Source organism: Eutrigla gurnardus (assembly GCF_963514095.1).
Source record: "Eutrigla gurnardus genome assembly, chromosome: 7".
NCBI lineage: Eukaryota > Metazoa > Chordata > Actinopteri > Perciformes > Triglidae > Eutrigla > Eutrigla gurnardus.
In genome coordinates this window covers 14,680,159-14,704,966 of record NC_139921.1, presented here as the reverse complement: position 1 = coordinate 14,704,966, position 24,808 = coordinate 14,680,159, and the positions used below count along the sequence as shown (strand labels likewise).

General features: G+C 45.5%; 2 protein-coding genes across 4 annotated transcripts in view; both read right to left on the bottom strand.

Annotated features, from left to right (window-relative positions):
• LOC311016168 (NACHT, LRR and PYD domains-containing protein 3-like) overlaps positions 1 to 24,808 on the bottom strand; it is a 128,754-nt gene that overhangs the window by 2,215 nt on the left and 101,731 nt on the right. Inside the window, exons 1-11 of one of the 3 annotated variants that reach the window (XM_084013718.1) lie at positions 14,179 to 14,262; positions 12,963 to 13,091; positions 12,143 to 12,340; positions 11,431 to 11,487; positions 10,505 to 10,571; positions 10,129 to 10,348; positions 6,348 to 8,151; positions 3,525 to 3,698; positions 2,409 to 2,582; positions 1,690 to 1,863; positions 250 to 296 (exon numbers count right to left, since the gene is read on the bottom strand). In XM_084013718.1, the coding sequence (XP_083869844.1) occupies positions 250 to 296; positions 1,690 to 1,863; positions 2,409 to 2,582; positions 3,525 to 3,698; positions 6,348 to 8,151; positions 10,129 to 10,348; positions 10,505 to 10,571; positions 11,431 to 11,487; positions 12,143 to 12,340; positions 12,963 to 13,090 (3,043 nt within the window). In that variant the 5' untranslated portion in view covers position 13,091; positions 14,179 to 14,262. Of the gene's footprint in view, positions 1 to 249; positions 297 to 1,689; positions 1,864 to 2,408; positions 2,583 to 3,524; positions 3,699 to 6,347; positions 8,152 to 10,128; positions 10,349 to 10,504; positions 10,572 to 11,430; positions 11,488 to 12,142; positions 12,341 to 12,962; positions 13,092 to 14,178; positions 14,263 to 24,808 lie in introns of those variants that run through there. The other 2 variants (XM_084013716.1, XM_084013717.1) reach the window with 2 other exon arrangements.
• LOC311015839 (ribonuclease inhibitor-like) lies at positions 15,782 to 24,771 on the bottom strand (the record flags this gene model as incomplete). The annotated part of the gene is made up of 4 exons (XM_084013279.1): positions 15,782 to 15,930; positions 20,123 to 20,169; positions 20,936 to 21,133; positions 24,767 to 24,771. 4 exons carry the CDS (start codon positions 24,769 to 24,771, stop codon positions 15,872 to 15,874), a joined length of 309 nt encoding a protein of 102 aa, XP_083869405.1. The 3' UTR covers positions 15,782 to 15,871.

The window sequence follows — 24,808 nt, the reverse complement described above, 5'->3', positions numbered from 1 at the left end:
CACACAAACACCACAACAACGGGAATGTTGGGTATTCGCCTCCGTTGCCGTCCGGCAGGAATTGGCGTCCATTTGCGTCTCTGCGTTGACTTTGTGTGTAATTGAAGGTGAAAATGTGGCGTTTGGTGTGAACACAACACGACATCTTTACAGCCACGAAGAAACAAATGCTACGTCCTGATTAGAATCGGATTTCAGTCATGAACACGTTCAAATCTGGAGCAGCTGAGTTACTGAAGACATACTCACACTTCATCAGACCAGGTCTCAGTCTCTGCTGTCCCCCATGGTCCACCCTACAGGAAGACATGCAAACACCAGTAAACATGAAGCCCAGCTCCTCAATCAGAGACTGTTGTCCACCTGTCCTCACCTGAGAGTGTCCAGTCTCATGTCTGTCCATCTGTCCTCACCTGAGAGTCTAGTCTGATGTCTGTCCATCTGTCCTTACCTGAGAATCCAGTCTGATGTCTGTCCACCTGTCCTCACCTGAGAGTGTCCAGTCTGATGTCTGTCCATCTGTCCTCACCTGAGAGTCCAGTCTGATGTCTGTCCATCTGTCCTCACCTGAGAGTGTCCAGTCTGATGTCTGTCCATCTGTCCTCACCTGAGAGTGTCCAGTCTGATGTCTGTCCATCTGTCCTCACCTGAGAGTGTCCAGTCTGATGTCTGTCCACCTGTCCTCACCTGAGTGTCCAGTCTGATGTCTGTCCATCGGTCCTCACCTGAGAGTGTCCAGTCTGATGTCTGTCCACCTGTCCTCACCTGAGAGTCTATTCTGATGTCTGTCCATCTGTCCTCGCCTGAGAGCCCAGTCTGATGTCTGTCCAGCTGTCCTCACCTGAGAGTCCAGTCTGATGTCTGTCCATCTGTCCTCACCTGAGAGTGTCCAGTCTGATGTCTGTCCACCTGTCCTCACCTGAGTGTCCAGTCTGATGTCTGTCCATCTGTCCTCACCTGAGAGTGTCCAGTCTGATGTCTGTCAACCTGTCCTCACCTGAGTGTCCAGTCTGATGTCTGTCCATCTGTCCTCACCTGAGAGTGTCCAGTCTGATGTCTGTCAACCTGTCCTCACCTGAGTGTCCAGTCTGATGTCTGTCCATCTGTCTTCACCTGAGAGTGTCCAGTCTGATGTCTGTCCACCTGTCCTCACCTGAGAGTCTAGTCTGATGTCTGTCCACCTGTCCTCACCTGAGAGCCCAGTCTGATGTCTGTCCAGCTGTCCTCACCTGAGAGTCCAGTCTGATGTCTGTCCAGCTGTCCTCACCTGAGAATCCAGTCTGATGTCTGTCCATCTGTCCTCACCTGAGAGTGTCCAGTCTGATGTCTGTCCACCTGTCCTCACCTGAGTGTCCAGTCTGATGTCTGTCCATCTGTCCTCACCTGAGAGTGTCCAGTCTGATGTCTGTCCACCTGTCCTCACCTGAGAGTCTAGTCTGATGTCTGTCCATCTGTCCTCACCTGCAAGCCCAGTCTGATGTCTTTCCATCTGTCCTCACCTGAGAGTCTAGTCTGATGTCTGTCCATCTGTCCTTACCTGAGAGCCCAGTCTGATGTCTGTCCAGCTGTCCTCACCTGAGAGTCCAGTCTGATGTCTGTCCATCTGTCCTCATCTGAATGTCCAGTCTGATGTCTGTCCATCTGTCCTCACCTGCAAGCCAAGTCTGATGTCTGTCCATCTGTCCTCACCTGAGAGGGTCCAGTCTCCAGTGTGGACCCTCCAGTCCAGCAGACAGCAGCTTGACTCCTGAGTCTCCTGGATGATTGTAGCTCAGGTCCAGCTGTCTCAGATAGGAGGGGTTGGAGTCCAGAGCTGAGGCCAGAGAAGAACAGCCGTCCTCTGTGATGAGACAACCTGACAGACTGAAGACACACACACTTCTGTCACTTCTGGGGAGTTTTAAACTGAGAAAAGGTGATCATTCTCTGTTGTTGTGTTGATGTTGTACTGGGTGGGATAAGTGTGGCTGAGTGATGGACAGAGACGGATAGAGGAGGACGAGAAGTCAAGAAACAACAGTAGAACCAGTCTATGTGGTCGGTCTTCAGACCTGGTGTCCCAACAAAGATCTGGCTACTGATTTAAACCAACTAGACAGACAGTTAGAAACAGAAAACTGTAATTCAATAACATCTCAACTATGTTTGTTGTCAGTTTTCATATTGAACTGGAGGAATTAAGTAACATTATTAATTAAACAAGTATTCTGATAATAAAGTAAAATACAAAACTTGGAGTCTCAGAACATATCAGACATTCATGTGTTCAACTGCTCTTTTAGAGCCGCCATGTGAACTTTAGCAAAAGTGTCTTTTCAGGAATAAGAGCAAAGAAGTGAATATTTGGTGCATGTAAACGGATCATTGAAAGCTTCATAGGTAAACTTCTCAAAGCCGTTGAGTCTGACCTGAGAGTTTCCAGTCCACAGTGTGGACTCTTCAGACCAGCAGACAGCAGCTCCAGTCCTGAATCCTGCAGGTCGTTGTTACTCAGGTCCAGGTCTCTTAGACTGGAGGACTGGGAGCTGAGAACTGAGGACAGACCTTCACAGCTTCTCTCTGAGAGGTTACAGCCACTGAGTCTGATAAGGAATCAGAAATGTGTGATGAAACTATAACAAACAACTGTTCGTCTCCTTGGAATTAACAATGAAAACTCCTCAGCAAGATCGAAAACAGGCTTTAAAAAGACTTAACTTGTGTTTGTATTGCAGTCCTTCACAAGACCAACAAGAACATTTCATTCATTGACCTTTAAACTTAACCAGCAAGGATTTTATCAATGAGAAAAAAATTCATCCTAAAACCAGAAATAAATGTAAAATGTGGTAGAAAAGAATTCAATGTAACTTCTGTCGACACTGTTCCAACACTTACTTCACGTGTTAAAACATGATGAGAAAACTCTTTGTATTCCTTGAAAATCATTGTTTCTTTTCATGTTTTACTAGATAGAATCTTATCATTCCAAGCAGAAAGTGAGTTCTTCTGCTGCGTTCACACCAAACCTGAAGTGATATTTGAGTTTGACCGCACGATGAATTGGTTTTATTTGTGGGATCATTTGTGTTTAGTCACGACACTCATGCTAGACACACCAGCGAGGAGGCGGGGCTTATCTCCATGTAGAAACCAACCAGGGTTCCTCCATCACGGATGAAATAACCACTATTGCTGCTTTGTACATGTTGTGAAGTCCCAGATACACCAGGAAACCAAACGCCGTCCTGTCTGAGTTCATAGCCTCATGACAACAACAGCATTTAGAAACGCCAGCTGGATTTGTAAAACTATTCAAACTTAGAACGGCAGGGGAAAGACAAACAAGACGTTTGGTTTCTTTAGTGATTTTGTTCTTCTGCTGTTAGATCGTTACCAGCAGAAACGTGTTTCATCAGCCATGTAAACAGATTAGTAGCAAAAGTGTCTTTTCAGGAATAAGAGCAAAGAAGTGAATATTTGGTGCATGTAAACGGATCATTGAAAGCTTCATAGGTAAACTTCTCAAAGTCGTTGAGTCTGACCTGAGAGTTTCCAGTCGACAGTGTGGACTCTTCAGACCAGCAGACAGCAGCTCCAGTCCTGAATCCTGCAGGTCGTTGGTACTCAGGTCCAGGTCTCTTAGACTGGAGGACTGGGAGCTGAGAACTGAGGACAGACCTTCACAGCTTCTCTCTGAGAGGTTACAGCCACTGAGTCTGAAGAGGAATCAGAAATAAAAAACAGAACAAGTCTGGCTTACTTCGGTGCTAATCCCCTTCACTTTAATTATCAGACGGCTGACGGCAAGACACGGAATGTTAGCTTGTGTCTGGTTGTAGCATTTATTCACCGACAAACATGCGGTACCCACAATACACTGCTGCACACTGTACCACGCTGTAATCTAACCGATGACTTCATACTCACCGTCTCACTCTCTCTCTCTTTATTCTTCAACGTACAGAAAGCCAACAGTGTTAATGTATTAAAAAGATGAATGTGTTAAATCCACAAATGAATCATCCCGCGTTAACACGTTCATTTTGATGGCCCAAATATTTAAAGGTACAATATGTAAGAAATCTAAAGCAACTGGCCGTAAAATCATCCTAATATAGAGACTCAGGAATAATGATCATATAACATACTGAACTCACCAACAACAACAGTACAGCCAAAATATTCACATTTAAAAAAAACGCAAATCCTGTTTATGTTTTGAAAACATGTTTTGGCACGTGGCGCCACCCACTGGCGTCTACAAATCATTGCAGTCAGTAGAGTCTCCGAGCTGCCGAGCAACCACGGGTTGCCAGTTTCGACTGAGCTACAATGGCGGAGGCAACGAAACCCAAAAGAGCTCGTTATGATTCACAAAAACGCCAAGATAAAAACCGAGGCAAAGCAAGGGCAGTGTTTCCCCTAGAATTTTTTTCAGGCCCGGTGGTACCCACCGAAAAAACCCTACACGGACGAGACGCGTGGGATGGTGTATTGGTGCATTTGGATTAAGTGGTACAGCAAGCAGTCTGCAATTCTGCAATTATTATATTTGCATTCAAATTTTTGTTCAACCCGAGTGTATTGAAGATCACAAGGAGAGAGTGACTTATTAAGGTGCATTTATTGCATACAGTACAAATGGAACATGCTACATGTGCACTTCAACCACACAGTGTGCATTGTTCTCTGCTGCACTTGATTTTTCTGGGTTTTGTGAAGAACTTCACCAAGCCCTTGTCGTTGGGGAACTTGGCCACAAGTTTTTTATTCATTTTATTATAACAGAGTTACATACATTTGACAATGCCTGGGAAAACTAGCCTATTGTCTGTGTTATTTTCATCATTATTGCTTACCAAAAAAAAGAGAGAGAGAGAGAAGCTTGTTTGTTTTCATCTCTCTACTCTGTTTAGATACACAAATATGATCGCATTTGTCAATCGCTGTATTTTATTTTGAAAATTGCTTTTATTTTTTGCAAATTGACCGGATTGTCTCGTGTTTCTTTGTGTGACTTTCTGCCAGAATTGACGCGATCGCTCGCGGCTCGCGCACATAATACACCCGAAATAGACGGCGAAACGATCGCTACACGGCGCCTAGGATCGCGGCGCTCCGCGTCTGGTCTGAACTACACTATTGGTTAACAAGGGTGCCGAGAGGAAGCGGGCTCCGTTCCGTTCTGCTCCCCTTTCTTCCGTCTCACCTGCACCTGTCTTATTTTCTGGAGTTGCCTCCGGCGGCGCCAGTTGGTTAGCTAACAAACCCTAAACATCCCAGAATGTATGCCCGCGCTCTCAGCAGCGGTACTCACATCGCTAGGCACGAAGCAGTTTGACTCGCGTCGCGCTGCACAGAGGCATTCCTAATGTAAATGATTATTGATTTATGAATTAATTGATAAGTGGCTTATTTTTTTTTTTTTTTTGGCCTGGCGGCAGGTCTCCTTGGCCTGGCGGCCCGCCAGGCCTGTACAATGGTAGGGGAAACACTGAAGGGTCTATGCATTTGAACGGTGGAGACAGTAGAAAGCTGAGAGGAATTTGAAATCGGATGCAGAATTGGCTACTCTTCTCCTAGACGGGTAAGTTGAGCTTGGCTAACTAAGTTAGCATCATAGCTTGATGGGGATGGACATTTCGAATACTTTGAACGGTTGAGTAACAAAGTTATTCATTTAGATCATAGAAACAAACGTTAGCAGCACAGCTAACGCTAGCAGCATTAGCACTGTCCTGTTACGGGCATCCAGCTGTCCGGCTGTCCAGCCGCGGCCGGCCGGACAGCACAGCTAACGCTAGCAGCATTAGCATTGTCCTGTTACGAGCTGTGCTGCTTGTTTGTTTCTATGATCCAAATGAGTAACGTTGTTACTCCGCTGTCCGGCTGCCTTTGGCACGTTTGGATACGCCAACAGCTCTGGCAACCTCGAGTCTGGAGGGGAGGGGGTGGAGGGGGAGGCGGATACGACTCACCACAGTGTTTTGAGTTTGAGTGTAGTATCGTTTTTGGCCACATTCTTACATATAGCGCCTTTAAACATCAAACTGCAGAGAAAAGAGTTTGGTTTCCTTTGGTGATTTGTTCTTTTGGTGGAGCCGAATGAATTTGCACATTGATATTTTATATTTTTGTCAATTTTACTTTCAGGTTCTGATTATTGAAACAGTAAATCAGCAAGTACTCAGTACTTGAATAGTTTTTTCACTAAATACTTTTTTCCTCAAGTAACTATTTGGATGACTACTATTTATTATTTACTTTTTGCTGTTTGTAAAACCAATCAAATCATTCAGAATGCAGATAGAACCTTGTAATTCCATGGTGGTTTGTTATATTTTGAATATAAAAACTATATTTACAGAGCTTTGCTGGAGGCTTGGACCACCGGCAGCAGCCTCAGAAGAACCTTCTCTGAAGCAGAGTATTTCTTCAGGTCAAACACGTCCAGACGTTTTTCTGACGACAGTAAGATGAAGACCAGAGCTGACCAAAGAGAAGGAGACAGGTTCTTGTAGGAGAGATGTTGTGAAGTCATGTAGTCTTGGATCTCCTCCACCAGAGAATGATCATTCAGTTCATTCAGACAGTGGAACAGATTGATGCTTCTCTCTGGAGACAGATCCTCATCAAGCTTCTCCTGGATGTACTCGACTGTTCCCTCATTGGTCTGTGAGCTACTTCCTGTTTGTGTCAGCAGACCTCGTAGATGTTTCTGATTGGTCTCTAGTGACAGACCCAGAAGGAAGCGGAGGAACAGGTCCAGGTGTCCGTTTGGACTCTGTAAGGCCTTGTCCACAGCTCTCTGGTGCAGATGTGTTAGTTCAGGTTCGTCTCTGGTGACTTCAGACGCCCCGGAGGTTGTTGGTTCTTCTGCCATCAGATTGACACCAGACTTGATGAAGGTCAGATGGACATGAAGAGCAGCAAGAAACTCCTGAACACTCAGATGGACGAAGCAGAACACCTGGTCCTGGTACAGTCCTCTCTCCTCTCTGAAGACCTGTGTGAACACTCCTGAGTACACTGAGGCTGCTTTGATATCGATGCCACACTCTGTCAGGTCTGGTTCATAGAAGATCAGGTTTCCTTTCTGCAGCTGCTCAAAAGCCAGTTTTCCCAGAGACTCAATCATCTTCCCAGTCTCTGGACTCCAGTGTTGATCCGTCTCAACTCCTCCATCATACTTGACGTTCTTCAGTTTGGACTGAACCACCAGGAAGTGGATGTACATGTCGGTCAGGGTCTTGGGCAGCTCCCCTCCCTCCGTGGTCTTCAACACCTCCTCCAGAACTGTAGCAGTGATCCAGCAGAAGACCGGGATGTGGCACATGATGTGGAGGCTCCGTGAGGTCTTGATGTGGGCGATGATTCTGTTGGCCTGCTCCTCATCTCTGAACCTCTTCCTGAAGTAGTCCTCCTTCTGTGGGTCAGTGAACCCTCTGACCTCTGTCACCATGTCAACACACCCAGGAGGGATCTGATTGGCTGCTGCAGGTCTTGTGGTTATCCAGAGGCGAGCAGAGGGAAGCAGTTTCCCCCTGATGAGGTTTGTCAGCAGCACTTGGACTGAGGTGGACTCTGTGACATCAGTCAGGATCTCGTTGTTGTGGAAGTCCAGAGGAAGTCGACACTCGTCCAGACCGTCAAAGATGAACACAACCTGGAACCCTTCAAACCTGCAGATTCCTGCTTCTTTGGTTCCAGGGAAGAAGTGATGAACGAGTTCCACCAAGCTGAACTTCTTCTCTTTCAGCAGGTTCAGCTCTCTGAAAGTGAATGGCAACATGAATTGTATGTCCTGGTTGGCTTTGTCTTCAGCCCAGTCCAGAGTGAACTTCTGTGTTAACACTGTTTTCCCGATGCCAGCCACTCCCTTTGTCATCACTGTTCTGATTGGTTCATCCCTTCCAGGTGAGCCTTTAAAGATGTCTTCTTGTCTGATGGTTGTTTCTGGTCTGTCTGGTTTCCTGGATGCCGTTTCAATCTGTCTGACCTCATGTTCCTCATTGACCTCTGCAGTCCCTCCCTCTGTGACGTGGAGCTCCGTGTAGACCTGATTCAGGAGGGTTGGGTTTCCTGCTTTAGTGATGCCCTCAAACAAACACTGGAACTTCTTCTTGAGGTTAGACTTCAGCTTACGTTGGTACACTGCACCAGCGGTTCCTGGATAAACAACAAAGGAACAAAGTTAGTGGATCCTACAGACCCTTTTACAGTCTATGAAGAAGCTATGTATTAGAGCCATGTATCCCTATAGTCCTCAGTATGAGTGACTTATTTAATGATTAAATCAGAACTATTGGAGACAATATCAATCAGGTGCAGATTCTAACCCAGTTCTAAACTCCGATAGGGTGCAATGTAACGCTCTTATTTTGAAAACAAATTTGTTGTCTACATCGTTTCCTCCGCCGCAACAACTTCACTTGCAGAAGGATGCCAGAGAATTCACAGAGACGCTGGAGAAGTTTGTGATATTTTCATCCCGGATTTTTGAGATGAAGGAATTAAACACCTGTCCCAAATAAATGCCTCGTCTGTGAAGTGATTGAAAGAAATTATTATTTGGTATTTTACGGTATGATAACTCCCGGCCCGGGGAGAGAGACACGCATCACAGTGCTCAGCTGCAGACACACTAGAGAGGTGACGAGACGCGACTCATCATGACTGACAGGCATCAAGGCCACTCAGCGTTACCTGACCGACCCGCCCCCAGATACTTCATTCACAAAAACAGGGCCTGTGGAAATGCAGGGATAAGTCTCATACATTCACTTGCTCACCTGTCTTGCCAAATGCATTGCTTGTCTTTTTTTTGTTGAACAGATTGCAAAGTGGCACTTTTATTTTCTCTATTTTTGAACTTGATACAAGTTATGACACAGCTGCACTTTTATTTTCTCTATTTTTGACCTTGATACAAGTTATGACACAGCTGTACTTTTATTTTCTCTATTTTTGACCTTGCTGTTATTTCACGTTATTGCGTTAGAATTTAGATACAGCATGATGTTACTTGATAATCCGGAGGCGCGGAGCGAGCGGGCGTCGGTCGGACAGTCTGATAACTGCACAGGTCCTTCACTCAACTAAATACAGAGAAATGTCCCACACAGTAACATTACAGAACCAAACAACAGTAACGTAGTAACTCTAACTGTCTTTGACAACTTATATGAGGAAAAAAAATACCACAGCTGTACGTGGAGAAGCGTCCGTCCTCCCGCCTGTCCTGCCGACTCTTCCTCACATTTCTGCCCAAAAAACAGCATCTGTCACCGGCAAAAAACCTTAACTCACCGAGTGTTTGTGATGGAAATGTATTTTCACCACAAACACAAACACCCCGGTGAGTTCAAATCGACGGTTTGTAAGAGCCAGAGTATAACAGTGCACTACCAGTTAACGCCACACGGTGGCGCCTCCTTTTGTTTGGTCACTTGATATCACCTTTCTCCCCTATTCGACTTCCTTGACTTCAGTAATGTGGACGCTGGTGAAGGCTACAGGTCACGAACTACTTCTTCCTCCGTTTATTGTTTTGCTGAGGGTAATAGTTTACGCCGTGAGACCTGGCTTGTATGGTCTGTATCTGTGAATAAATGTACAGTGCGGAAATCCCTCCACTTCGTCTCCGGCCTTGTAACTTTATTTCGTGCTGGAGCTGAGCTATTAGCATCCGTGGCTAAGCTTCTCGCCAACCCCACGTTACAGGTTGTGGTGATCTGTTAATCATAAATGTATTAATTTATTTTATTTTAAATAAATCACTGCGACTGTCTCCCGACTTCAGGGAACTTTCCCCCAGCCTCCTTCCCGAGTGACAGAGTCAGACAGCGACCTGATGCCCATTATGGAATTATGTAGGCTACTTTAGCGAGAAAAACCTAACTTTGTCACTTTCCAGGATGTTTGACGCCAACGTCATCATCATGAAGTGAAACACCTGTTTCTCTGAAACGGTCGTGATCCTGTCTGAACTCTGAGTACTTGAGTGTTGGAATATCGATTCTGACATCCGAACATTAACAAACATTGAAGTTGTGTGCAGCCTATTAAGAGTTTGGAAATATGAAGTTCTTCATATTGAATCCTTCTCTTCTTTCCACCATGTTAAATCTGTTAAAATCCTCTTACCCATCAGCACACAGTCAGCCAGCTCCTCCTGCTTGATTCTCCTCAGGAAGTGCACTGTGATCTTCTGAAACGCCTCTCTGCTCCTCATCTGCTCTTCATCCTCACCGTCCAACAACTCCTCGTCCTCACTCTCCAAGCATTCTGGGTAATCTGGACTCAGGACCTTCTGGATCTTCTTCAGCTCGTTCTTCACAAAAGTGCAGATGTTCTCCTCCAGCAGCTGGAACAGAAGGATAAACTGAACATGAACTCTAAAGAACCCAACATGTGATTCATGTGTGGGTCTGAGCAGCATGGAGACCACTAGAACCTGTTCAGCATTGAATCTGTAGTCGATGTGGTTAATAGTGAAAGGTGAGCTTGTACATGTACTCACCATAAATATGGAGTCCAGGTGTGTTTGATGCTGCCGGGTAAACGGAACCTCTGAGATCTGCTGAACTCTGTGGAGAAAACCAAGTTCAAAGAGTCACTAAAGCACAGATTGGAGATCAGAAGTTGACGTTGTCATGGCGACGTCACCCGTTGGTTTGTGGACTACGGTTTTGAAGCCTCGGGTTCTGATGAACACAAGCGGCAGAGCGGCACCCCGCAGCAACCTTACTGGATCTGGATCCATGTGGATTCTGGTGTGAAGCTGCTAACAAAGTTAGCTTCATAATTCAAGGTCAACTTTACAGCTACGTGTTAAAGTCATCTTAGTAGCTAACCGTTGGCTTCTCAAACCTGCAGGAAACCTCATTCAGGTCTTGGTCCAGATGGTGTAGCTGGTGAACTGTACTTGATATGGCTGCTGTTGGTCCTTGTGTGAGTCTTTCTAACACAGACTTGACAGATTGTCTCTCTGGTTGCTGCTTGCTTGCCTTGAACTGTCTGTTGATGATTAAAGTTAAAAAAAATACCAAAGTTCCAATCTTGCCTTTGCTTCCCATGAAAACCTGAACCCTGGCCTGATCCAGGACCTGATATGTGTCTGTTTCTCCCTTCCTACCTGTTCCTGGACTTTGACCGGTTACCTGTTCCTGATTCCTCTGGATTTCTTTACCTGTTTAGACCAAACCGGTCTCCCAACGCATCAAGTACCCAGTTTGGTCAGACCCACTTGGAGTCTGATGCTGATGCACCAGGTTTTCAAGTAGCTCCGATGTAAACCCAGCTTAGTTTAGCTGAGCTTAGTGTAGATCCACTTCTTTGGCATTAGCTGTGACGTTAGCCAAGTTAGCTTCTCTCTGACTCTTAACTTTTCTCTGGCTGGTCTAGACCTGATTTATCCTCCAAGGAGAGTCCAGGTTCAGTTCTTACCTTCCATCAGCAGCTTGTTCAGCCATAGACCGTTCACTGGGTGAATGGAGGAGTTTTCTGTGTGAAAGATAGAGAGAGGAAAGAGCAAAAGGAGGAGAGTATTAATCAAAGTGAGGGAGAGGAAAGGAAAAAAGAAAGGAAAATAATAATAATAATAATAATAATAATAATAATAATAATAATAAATATATAAGGAGAGGGTTATCTCTGGTCAGGCTCTGTGGACAAAGAGGCATTGGCGTGGCTATGGGGCAGTCAGAACCGGTCAGGACAGCTGGATCCGGGAAGAACTTTCTGGATTTATTTATTATTTAAATGTAGGTTTTAACTTAATGATACAAGTTTAAATCTGTCTCCCGTCTCCTCCTCCTTGCTGCCTTGTCCTCACCTCCTTTTGGCCGCCACCAGACCCAGCAGGAGGTGGCTGGCCTGTTGAGGCTCAGATCCCCTTTAGAACAGACCCTCCTCTACGTGAGGTTGTCATGAAGTCTGGGATTAACGATTCTGGGATGATGTGCATGGAGCGGGTTTGTAGGTCCACTTTCTTTCATCAGTTTATTTTCTTTAGTAACAATATGCATTTGTATTAACAGGTCTGGTTTTTGCAGTGTTACAATGCTGTTTTGGGGAAATTCCAGGCTATTGCATGTCTTTAACTTCCTCGTGACGTTAGAAGATCCAGTTTGTTGTTTATGCTGTCAAGCAGACTGACCTTAATTTCTGTGGTGTGTCGGTCGTCTGTGTCTGTTGCCGAGTCTTTCTTTTTCCTTTTGGCTGGGGTGTTTTCGGGGTCAATGCCGTTTTGCAGGTAGACTGGACACTCTTTATGGACACACAGCTGGTTCCAGGTCCAGGTCCAGGTCCAGGTCCAGGTCCAGGTCCAGGTGAGTCTGGTCTCTCTTGCTGCATCCTGATACAATAAATACACTTTAAGATTCTCACTAGTTAAGCTTCATTAATCAGTTTGCTTTGATGATATTGATGAGTCATGTTCTGAGAGTTGATGCTAGTGTCTGGATCAATACTTTGAATTGATCTGGGTCACATGAGACCACGTGGACATGTGAACACTCGTCTTAGTGCTACACTCACACTAGGAGCAGTGGACAACGTTTCCGTTGCATTAGAACTGTATGGGGTGACAATGATGGGAAAACGGAGTTATGACTCTTAAAAACTTGACATTTTGGTTGCTAACTCTCCACTGGGCATCGGACGGTTCTGGCCTCCACGTAGTCCATTACCTCCTGATAATAGACACCTCCTCGGGCATTATCAGTTACCTTAACACCTAAAATAAGAGTTTGCTGGATATAAAGTGTCTTACTTTACTACTCTACAACCTCCCTTGAGTGAGAGGAAGACGGTGCTCGAGTTTGGTGTCTGTTGGTTTGGAGTCTTTTTGTTCTTAGCTTAGCTTAGCCTCGCTGCTACTTCTCTATGTCGTTAGCCTTCACGTTAGCCAAGTTAGCTTCTGACTCTGACTCTAGACCTGATTCATTCGCTAAGAAGAGTTCAGGGTCAGTTCTTACCTTCCATCCACAGCTGGATCACCTTTGAAGACAATAGGGTGATCCAAAGACCAATCACTCTTCATGGACACACAGTTGGGTCCAGGTCCAGGTCCAGGTCCAGGGAAGTCTGGTCTCTGCTGCTGCATCCTGATACAATACATTTAGATTTCAGATTCTCACTAGTTAAGCTTCATGAATCCGACAGAGAGAGCGAGAGAACAGAACATTGTCTACCAGCATGAGACCAAGGAGTTAACTGGGCTAGTTGGCAGGCTAATGTTGCTAGCTATAGAGCTAGCTGAGTATGTGCTAGTTATCTAGACAATCAGTGTTTAGACCGGGACCGACTGTATTTGCCATGAAGCCCTGTCTGACATCTGCAGGTAGTTTCTCCTTCCTGGTTTGATTCAGGAAGTCCCTGAATGCACCTTTTCCCGTTTAGAGAGCTTCCATGACTGACCCAGATGACCCAAAGCATGCTGTCCCACATTAGCATCAGATTTGAGAAAGTGGGACGACTAGAGACCAACAAACCAAAACACATTCCAACAACTCGATGCATATTTTGTTGCTTGAATGAATCACAAACATGATTTGATGATTATTTATGACTGATTTATATCCTCAACATTAATTTAGTCAGAATCCTATATGTCACTGACAGCTTCTGATTGACATTAGCCCTGCCCCTTTTCTGTGACCCCGCCCCCTTGAAGCTGCGTCATTTCAGTCTAAACCTAGTAACCGTCCTGATGAATAGATTTAGTTGGAACAGGAAATAAAGGGACTGGAGATCAGGCGTGTCCCACATGAGCCCAGTTTTCTAGATGTGAGTCAAAAGCACAAACGGCTGGTGAACTTGAGGGGAATCAACGATTATTTATTTTCTTATTAATTTGACGAGAGTTTCAGTTGGTCTTGTCAACAAACAGCCAGTAGAATTGTCCTTCATAGTGATACTTTTTACTTCCTGATGTCAGAGCCAGTACTTTTACACTTTGAGTAAAGAAGTAGAACCAGTACTTCTACTTTCACCAGAGTATTTTTGAACACAAGTATGCGTACTTCTACTCGAGTACAGGACGTGTGTACTTCATGGTATCTCCACACATCCAGCCAGCGTTACACAAGAACAGGTCTCCGGTAAACCAGCACCAACGTGATCCGCATCACGGAGCCACAAGCAGCCCACATATCAGTCATCACAAGTTCCCATCGGCTGTCGTCAGCTTACCTCAGGCCGCCGTCGACAGGTGATCACAGACAGCAAGGGCTTCAGTCTTCACATGAATATATGAGGCTGGTTCCAGATGAGCCGCGCCTCGTTGGGGAAGTACATGTGATCAACAGGGAGCGGAGAGAAACGCTGCAGTCTAACCACACAAACAGCTACTACCTGTTCCATGGGACGGTGACCTGTAGCCTACTTGTGCTACATGTGAGAATTGAGGAGAAATGAGGAGATTTGTTGTTACGTTTAAATGTTTTCCTGCCCATTTAAATAGCTCTGTCACATCCTGTGATATTAAAATGATGTGTTTATGTGTTTTATGTATTTTGGGGTAACACACTGCCGCCTTGTATGGTGAGGGAACAGAGGTACAGAGAAAGAAGGAACGGCAAATAATGTGTGTTCATGTCTTCTGCAGAAAATCAATGTGGGAAAACAAGTTGAGTGGATGATTGTGAAACAGGAGCCAGTACTATTTCAGACCATGGTCCCATTTCTATGTCAGTCCAGTTTAGGAAGAGGAAGTCCACTCTCTGGAGACTGAACTCAAACATTCTCAATAACCAAGTTATTAAAGATACCTTGAAAAGTGAAATTAAAATGGATTTGGAAAATAAGGATGATGAAGAAGTGACTCCACCTATTCTCTGGGATGCACTAAAAGCGGTGATCAGGGGTCAAATAATAGCCATCTCCTCATATGAGAAGACAATTAGAGAAGAAAAAGTTAGAACATGAGAAGAGGACTTGAAGAGACGACAGAACGAACATGCAAAGTCTCCCCAAGATGACAACAAACATAAGATTATACAATTAAAAAAAGAAATAGATGAAATAAATACTCAGGAAATCCAAAGAAAACTCCTTTTCACAAAGCAACAATGCTATGAAGTTGGTGGGAAATCACTGAAACTTCTATCATAGAAGTTAAGAAAACAACAAGCGGATAGAACTAAACATAAAAGAAGAAATTCTGCAACAAAAGAAATAGAAACTTGTCCAGAGAAAGTTAAACAACGCTTTCAAAACTACTATCAAACATTCTATTCCCAACCAGACGAGCAACGCCAACCAGATGGATGCCTTCCTGGCCCAGATAAACCTCCCAAAGGTTACTGATGAACAAAATGACAAATTAATATCTAACTAACAAAAGAAGAAATTCAATCAGCAATCAGGAGAATGAAAGGGGGGAAGTCTCCAGGGACAGACGGCTTTACCACAGAATGGTCCAAAACCAACCAAGATCAATTCATTCCATCATTATTACCCCCCCCCCCCCCCCCCCCCCCCTCATGGAGGGAGGCAATGATTTCAATCCTACCTAAAGAGGGCAAAGACAGGCTGGAGTGTGGGAGTTATCGCCCTGTAAGTCTTCTAAATAAGGATTCTAAAGGATTCCCCTCCATTTGAACTAAAGAATAGAACATATACTAGCAGTATTAATACATGAGGACCAGACTGGCTTTGTCAGACAAAGACAGACCAAGATAATATCAGGAAAACACCACACATTATGAGACAAATCACACAAACTAGAGACACTGATATGAAGTTTGGATGCAGAGAAAGCCTTCCATTCAGTTTTTATAGAAAGTACTTTAAAACGTGGCTTTCATACAACTATAATCCACACGATTGCAGCATTATACAACAAAGCAACAGCTAGAATTCAAATCAACGGTGATTTAACCATTCATTCATTCTGGAAAGAGGAAGGAGACGAGGGTGCTGTGATGGCCGCTCCTCTTCGCCCTGTTTATAGAACCCAGAAGTCATTGATTAGGCAAAGATCAGATAGAAAGGGGGCAACAACGACATCCGGGGGGCAAAAACTGGCCCTGTTTGCTGACCACTTATTGATACGTTTAATACAACTACACACACACTCCCAAAATGGATGAAATTATTAGAGGAATTTGGATTCATTTCTGGTTCTAAAATTAATAACAAAACTCAAGTACTGACATTCAACTATGACCCCCCCACCCTCCATTAGGACCATGTCCAACTGGAAATGGGAGGCTGAGTCCATTAAATATTTAGGTGTCTCATTACCGAGGGACTTCTCAAGACTGTATGATATCAATGACGGCCCGTTCCATTCAAAGAGAAAGTCTGACATCCAAAGATGGAATGTTATTCCCTTTTTAAGTTGAAGCTCCCGGATAGAGTCAATCAGGGTGAAGATTCTTCCTCGGATGTTAGACCTCTTCCAGTGTTTGCCAGTCAAAATATCATCTAAACACTTCTCAGAAAAACATTCCAGAAGGGCAATATGGACCAAATCACATGGACTTCCTGGAACCATCTTTATCTGTCTTTGAATGACTAAGATTGGAATTCATGTATGTGATGGTAATTTGCCTTTCTAAATAAAAAGATCATTTAAAAACAATAAAATTGAAAACCATACCAGATTGTGAAGACAAACTTTATTCTGTTCTTTTCATCTTCTAAAATAAAACTTGCATCAAATGAAAATGTATGAACTATATTTGAATTCCAATGAATTGTAATTTCTTGTTTTCATGTTCAACTATCCATCAGAGTAACATGAGAGAGAAAGGGAAGCATGCAGAAGAGTTGAGCAGAGGTGGAAGGGGATACATTGCAGATCTCATTCCAAACACTGAAGGATCTTCTGGATCAATACACAATCACAAACACTTCATTGACAAGTATGTTTTCTCACACAAGGAATGTGACGTGGTGATTGGTGCAGAACAATACACACAGTCAGATAGTAGAATGACATCGTTACATCATTATGAAACGGAACATTTACAATAGAATATGTGGAACTAATATAGAAGAACAGCTTCAATGATGTCAGCCATTCAAGGGTCTAGACCTCTGGGGGACCACAGTCTCTGGTTCCTCACATAGTCTGGTCTCTGGACTAATGTGAACTACTATCTAGACCTCTGGGGGACCACAGTCTCTGGTTCCTCACATAGTCTGGTCTCTGGACTAATGTGAGCTACTATCTAGACCTCTGGGGGACCACAGACAGTCTCTGGTTCCTCACATAGTCTGGTCTCTGGACTAATGTGGTCTACTATCTAGACCTCTGGGGGACCACAGTCTCTGGTTCCTCACATAGTCTGGTCTCTGGACTAATGTGAGCTACTATCTAGACCTCTGGGGGACCGCAGACAGTCTCTGGTTCCTCCACATAGTCTGGTCTCTGGACTAATGTGAGCTACTATCTAGACCTCTGGGGGACCACAGTCTCTGGTTCCTCACATAGTCTGGTCTCTGGACTAATGTGAGCTACTATCTAGACCTCTGGGGGACCACAGACAATCTCTGGTTCCTCCACATAGTCTGGTCTCTGGACTAATGTGAGCTACTATCTAGACCTCTGGGGGACCACAGTCTCTGGTTCCTCACATAGTCTGGTCTCTGGACTAATGTGAGCTACTAGACCTCTGGGGGACCACAGTCTCTGGTTCCTCACATAGTCTGGTCTCTGGACTAATGTGGTCTACTATCTAGACCTCTGGGGGACCAGAGTCTCTGGTTCCTCACATAGTCTGGTCTCTGGACTAATGTGAGCTACTATCTAGACCTCTGGGGGACCACAGTCTCTAGTTCCTCACATAGTCTGGTCTCTGGACTAATGTGAGCTACTATCTAGACCTCTGGGGGACCACAGTCTCTGGTTCCTCACATAGTCTGGTCTCTGGACTAATGTGAGCTACTATCTAGACCTCTGGGGGACCACAGACAGTCTCTGGTTCCTCCACATAGTCTGGTCTCTGGACTAATGTGAGCTACTAGACCTCTGGGGGACCACAGTCTCTGGTTCCTCACATAGTCTGGTCTCTGGACTAATGTGGTCTACTATCTAGTCCTCTGGGGGACCACAGTCTCTGGTTCCTCACATAGTGTGGTCTCTGGACTAATGTGAGCTACTATCTAGACCTCTGGGGGACCACAGACAGTCTCTGGTTCCTCACATAGTCTGGTCTCTGGACTAATGTGAGCTACTATCTAGACCTCTGGGGGACCACAGTCTCTGGTTCCTCACATAGTCTGGTCTCTGGACTAATGTGAGCTACTATCTAGACCTCTGGGGGACCACAGTCTCTGGTTCCTCACATAGTCTGGTCTCTGGACTAATGTGGTCTACTATCTAGACCTCTGGGGGACCAGAGTCTCTGGTTCCTCACATAGTCTGGTCTCTGGACTAATGTGAGCTACTATCTAGACCTCTGGGGGACCACAGTCTCTAGTTCCTCACATAGTCTGGTCTCTGGACTAATGTGAGCTACTATCTAGACCTCTGGGGGACCACAGTCTCTGGTTCCTCACATAGTCTGGTCTGTGGACTAATGTGGTCTACTATCTAGACCTCTGGGGGACCACAGACCCAGGAGACAACATCTGGTTCCTGGCTGAGACTCTTTCGAGACACAGATTCTCATCTTTGAATTGACTCTGGATGGATTGTCTTTGTCTTCTGACACCATGTAGGGAGTTGATTTTATGATTTTATGTGTATACGTGCATATTTTTATCTTATCTGTTTATTTTATTCCTTTTATCTTTCTATTCTGTACTTTTTATTGTGTTTTATCTTGTGCAGCACTTTGGAAAACCTTGTGTTTGTTAAAATGGGATCTAAATAAAGTGGATTGAAATGGATTGGACATGTAATCACAGCGTGTGAAAAATGAGCTTCACGTTCGGTGTGAACACGACTTCAGACCTAAAGACGACGCAGAGACACTGATGATCCAGACCAGACTAAAAACCCAGGATAAAGAGGTTCAGTGAATGTGGTGTTGAAGGTGTGGAGGTGGATCAGTTTGTCAGAGGAGACTTTGTAGAAGGTCAGAGTGCCAGCAGGACAGTCCAAGTACACTGCTACCACACCAGAGGAGGAGGAGGAGGAGGAGGAGGAGGAGATGGGTGTTTGTTTGTTATTGTGCCAGAAAGAGTAACGACCATCATCACGACTCAGACGCCATGACTGATCATTCCTGCTAAACACAGAGTCGTTTCCTCTCCTCTTGATTCCTCTGTAACTCACTGATATATCAACCACTCCTCTCCTCTCGACCTCCCAGTAACAGCGACCAGTCAGACCGTCTCTACACAGCAGCTGAGGCCATGAGACAAATCTGTCTGGATGATCTGGATATGACTGGTCGTCTGACACACGTGTCACCTTCCTGTTGTTGTCGTCCAGTTTGAGGTTTCTGCTGACTGTGTTTGCGTCCAGTTCCAGTTCACAGACATCTGATGGAGAGAACAAACACAATGCAGCTAAAGGTTCATCTCTGTCTCCCACTAAACGACGTCCCCATACAACTCATCTCCACTCTCTATTACGTTTCCAGGGAAACAACGTGTTTTCCGGACCCAACGGTCAACGTTTGAAACCGTCTGAAAAAACCTTAACGAACAAAACAAAAACGCTACAAAACGACATCGTTGGTAGTAAAAATATCACAGTTGGGCCTAAAATGAGTAAAGATTGAAACCAGACCAAACTGTGGTCTGGTCTGTGGACTAATGTGAGCTACTATGGTAGAGCTCTGGGGGACCACAGACCCAGGAGACAACATCTGGGTCCTCCATTTAGGATTCAGGGACGTCAGGACGACAGGAGGACCATCTCAACGCTGAGACGCTTTAGAGACACAGAGTCTCAGGAACTTCTCTCTTCACTTCAAATATTTAAACTCACACAAACACCACAACAACGGGAATGTTGGGTAATCGCCTCCGTTGCCCTCCGGCAGGAATTGGCGTCCGTTTGCGTCTCTGCGTTGACTTTGTGTGTAATTGAAGGTGAAAATGTGGCGTTTGGTGTGAACACAACACGACATCTTTACAGTTACGAAGAAACAAATGCTACGTCCTGATTAGAATCGGATTTCAGTCATGAACACGTTCAAATCTGGAGCAGCTGAGATACTGAAGACATACTCACACTTCATCAGACCAGGTCTCAGTCTCTGCTGTCCCCCATGGTCCACCCTGCAGGAAGACATGCAAACACCAGTAAACATGAAGCCCAGCTCCTCAGTCAGAGACTGTCCATCTGTCCTCACCTGAGAGTCCAGTCTGATGTATGTCCATCTGTCCTCACCTGAGAGTCCAGTCTGATGTCTGTCCATCTGTCCTCACCTGAGAGTGTCCAGTCTGATGTCTGTCCATCTGTCCTCACCTAAGAGTCCAGTCTGATGTCTGTCCATCTGTCCTCACTTGAGAGTCCAGTCTGATGTTTGTCCACCTGTCCTCACCTGAGAGTCCAGTCTGATGTCTGTCCATCTGTCCTCACCTGAGAGTCCAGTCTGATGTCTGTCCATCTGTCCTCACCTGAGAGTCCAGTCTGATGTCTGTCCATCTGTCCTCACCTGAGAGTGTCCAGTCTGATGTCTGTCCATCTGTCCTCACCTAAGAGTCCAGTCTGATGTCTGTCCATCTGTCCTCACTTGAGTGTCCAGTCTGATGTCTGTCCATCTGTCCTCACCTGAGAGTCCAGTCTGATGTCTGTCCATCTGTCCTCACCTGAGAGTCCAGTCTGATGTCTGTCCATCTGTCCTCACCTGAGAGTGTCCAGTCTGATGTCTGTCCATCTGTCCTCACCTGAGAGTCCAGTCTGATGTCTGTCCATGTGTCCTCACCTGAGAGTGTCCAGTCTGATGTCTGTCCATCTGTCCTCAACTGAGAGTCCAGTCTGATGTCTGTCCACCTGTCCTCACCTGAGAGCCCAGTCTGATGTCTGTCCATCTGTCCTCACCTGAGAGAGTCCAGTCTCCAGTGTGGACCCTCCAGTCCAGCAGACAGCAGCTTGACTCCTGAGTCTCCTGGATGATTGTAGCTCAGGTCCAGCTGTCTCAGATAGGAGGGGTTGGAGTCCAGAGCTGAGGCCAGAGAAGAACAGCCGTCCTCTGTGATGAGACAACCTGACAGACTGAAGACACACACACTTCTGTCACTTCTGGGGACTTTTAAACTGAGAAAAAGTGATCATTCTCTGTTGTTGTGTTGATGTTGTACTGGGTGGGATAAGCGTGGCTGAGTGATGGACAGAGACGGATAGAGGAGGACGAGAAGTCAAGAAACAACAGTAGAACCAGTCTATGTGGTCTGTCTTCAGACCTGGGGCCTCATGTACTAAGAATTGCGTGGATTTCCTACTGAAACATGGCGTACGCTAGAATCCAGAAACTGTCCTACGCACAAAAAAAATCAGATGTATCAAAGTGTGCGTACACATGGATCCAAGCACTTTTCCTTTGTACATCCCAATCAACGTGGAATTAAGCGCACATGTGGAAGTGCTAAACTCCTCCCTGTCCACGCCTCCATTTAAATATGCAAATTAATTTAAATAGGGCCTGCACCGGGGATTCCCCTCTCTGCACCATCAGATCTACAAAATGAGTAAAGGGAAGAAGCGCAACTTCACCGAGTCTGAGCTCGAAACGCTCGTAAACGAAGTCGAGACTCGAAGACCAGTATTATTTGGTAGCCTCTCATCAGGCATAAACACAAAAAAAAAGAAATGTGAGTGGGAGCGTGTGAGTGAGGCAGTGAACGCTGTGGGGTCGGAGCAGCGCACACTCCCTGAAATAAAAAAGAAATGGTCCGACGTGAAAGTGGAGGTGAAGCGGAGGATTTCGGCCCACCGCCGAAGCGTGACCGCAACGGGCGGGGGGACAGGAGGATATTAATATATTATATATTATATTATCATATATATTAATGACTGCAGAAGTGCGCCGTGGCTACTGCAGTGTGACATTTCCAACTTTACGCACGCGTATATCGACACAAATACTGAACACAAGGAGACAATAAAGGGCTTGTTAGATAGCTCTGCCGCTCTATTTTCACCAGGGAAAAACAAATGCACATATTTGAATGCACGTGCCCAAATGGGCATCGTGCTGGTTTACATTCGGGGCGCAATTAAACGGATACATTTACTCACCGAGAAGCCACCCATCGCGCACCGTGCCAGCCTCCAGCCTGTTACCAACCATGCTATTAGTAAAAATGAACGAGTCATGCGTTGAACCAGGCCACCTTGCCACGATGTTGGTGAGCTGCATTTGTGCATCAGCATCACATATTATTTGAACATTTATTGAATGAAAATGTTTCCTGTTGACAAAAACAAATTCATCCTGTGATGGCGCTTTTATAGCAACATGTGTGCAGTCAATAGCTCTGATTACATTAGGGAAACCGGCTCTTGCTGCAAATTGCGCTTTAATGTTGGCCTGTTCAAAAGCATTGTATGGGAATTTGATGTACCTGGATGACATTCTGATCCCGTCCCACACAGCTGGCATGGCTCGGCTCAGAGTGGACTGGCACACTCCTGACCGGTCGGCCAGTTCCCTCTGGAAGGCTCCTGTTGCCAGAAACCCCAGAGTGGTCAGCACCTCAAGGACACGGACAACCCCTGGCTCCTGGCTGTGTTTCTTTCTAGGGCCGGCCGCAGCTCTGCGCACAGCTCCAGTAACACTGGCCTCGGCAACCTTAAACGACTCATGAGCCAGTTGTCGTCATTTGCTAACATATCCTCCCTTTCTCTAAACACCCTCTCACGTCTGATGTTACCGTTTGCGATGTCTTCTAACAAGGCCAAGGCTGCCATTGTTAATGCCATTTTTCATCACTTTGTGCATGCTTTTATATCCATCCATATGATTGCAAACACGTGTGTGTTAATTGTCCATTAATGTGTCTCTGATGTGCACATTACTCTGAGGACTAATTGTTTTCACATAATTAACAGTTTCCCAGCATCACCTCAGAGCGTCGCCAAAGGAACAATAGCTGTAGAAACGTGCGTACGCCAGCCATGAAGCTGCCGTGGGACACCGCACATTTCCACGCTCATCTCACTCATACACGCCATGTTTTTGTGCGTACGCAACATTGATACATGAGGCCCCATGGCTGGCGTACGCACGTTTCTACAGCTATTGTTCCTTTGGCGACGCTCTGAGGTGATGCTGGGAAACTGTTAATTATGTGAAAACAATTAGTCCTCAGAGTAATGTGCACATCAGAGACATTAATGGACAATTAACACACACGTGTTTGCAATCATATGGATGAATATAAAAGCATGCACAAAGTGATGAAAAAATGGCATTAACAATGGCAGCCTTGGCCTTGTTAGAAGACATCGCAAACGGTAACATCAGACGTGAGAGGGTGTTTAGAGAACGGGAGGATATGTTAGCAAATGACGACAACTGGCTCATGAGTCGTTTAAGGTTGCCGAGGCCAGTGTTACTGGAGCTGTGCGCAGAGCTGCGGCCGGCCCTAGAAAGAAACACAGCCAGGAGCCAGGGGTTGTCCGTGCCCACACAGGTGCTGACCACTCTGGGGTTTCTGGCAACAGGAGCCTTCCAGAGGGAACTGGCCGATCGGTCAGGAGTGTGCCAGTCCACTCTGAGCCGAGCCATGCCAGCTGTGTGGGACGGGATCATAAGAATGTCATCCAGGTACATCAAATTCCCATACAATGCTGTTGAACAGGCCAACATTAAAGCGCAATTTGCAGCAAGAGCCGGTTTCCCTAATGTAATCGGAGCTATTGACTGCACACATGTTGCTATAAAAGCGCCATCACAGGATGAATTTTTTTTTGTCAACAGGAAACATTTTCATTCAATAAATGTTCAAATAATATGTGATGCGCAAATGCAGCTCACCAACATCGTGGCAAGGTGGCCTGGTTCAACGCATGACTCGTTCATTCTTACTAATAGCATGGTTGGTAACAGGCTGGAGGCTGGCACGGTGCGCGATGGGTGGCTTCTCGGTGAGTAAATGTATCCGTTTAATTGCGCCCCAATGTAAACCAGCACAATGCCCATTTGGGCACGTGCATTCAAATATGTGCATTTGTTTTTCCCTGGTGAAAATAGAGCGGCAGAGCTATCTAATAAGCCCTTTATTGTCTCCTTGTGTTCAGTATTTGTGTCGATAAACGCGTGCGTAAAGTTGGAAATGTCACACTGCAGTAGCCACGGCGCACTTCTGCAGTCATTAATATATATAATAATATAATATATTATATATTAATATCCTCCTGTCCCCCCGCCCGTTGCGGTCACGCTTCGGCGGTGGGCCGAAATCCTCCGCTTCACCTCCACCTTCACGTCGGACCATTTCTTTTTTATTTCAGGGAGTGTGCGCTGCTCCGACCCCACAGTGTTCACTGACTCACTCACACGCTCCCACTCACATTTCTTTTTTTTTGTGTTTATGCCTGATGAGAGGCTACCAAATAATACTGGTCTTCGAGTCTCGACTTCGTTTAAGAGCGTTTCGAGCTCAGACTCGGTGAAGTTGCGCTTCTTCCCTTTTTCATTTTGTAGATCTGATGGTGCAGAGAGGGGAATCCCCGGTGCAGGCCCTATTTAAAGTCATTTGCATATTTAAATGGAGGCGTGGACAGGGAGGAGTTTAGCACTTCCACATGTGTGCTTAATTCCACGTTGATTGGGATGTACAAAGGAAAAGTGCTTGGATCCATGTGTACGCACACTTTGATACATCTGATTTTTTTTGTGCGTATGACAGTTTCTGGATTTTAGCGTACGCCATTTTTCAGTAGGAAATCCACGCAATTCTTAGTACATGA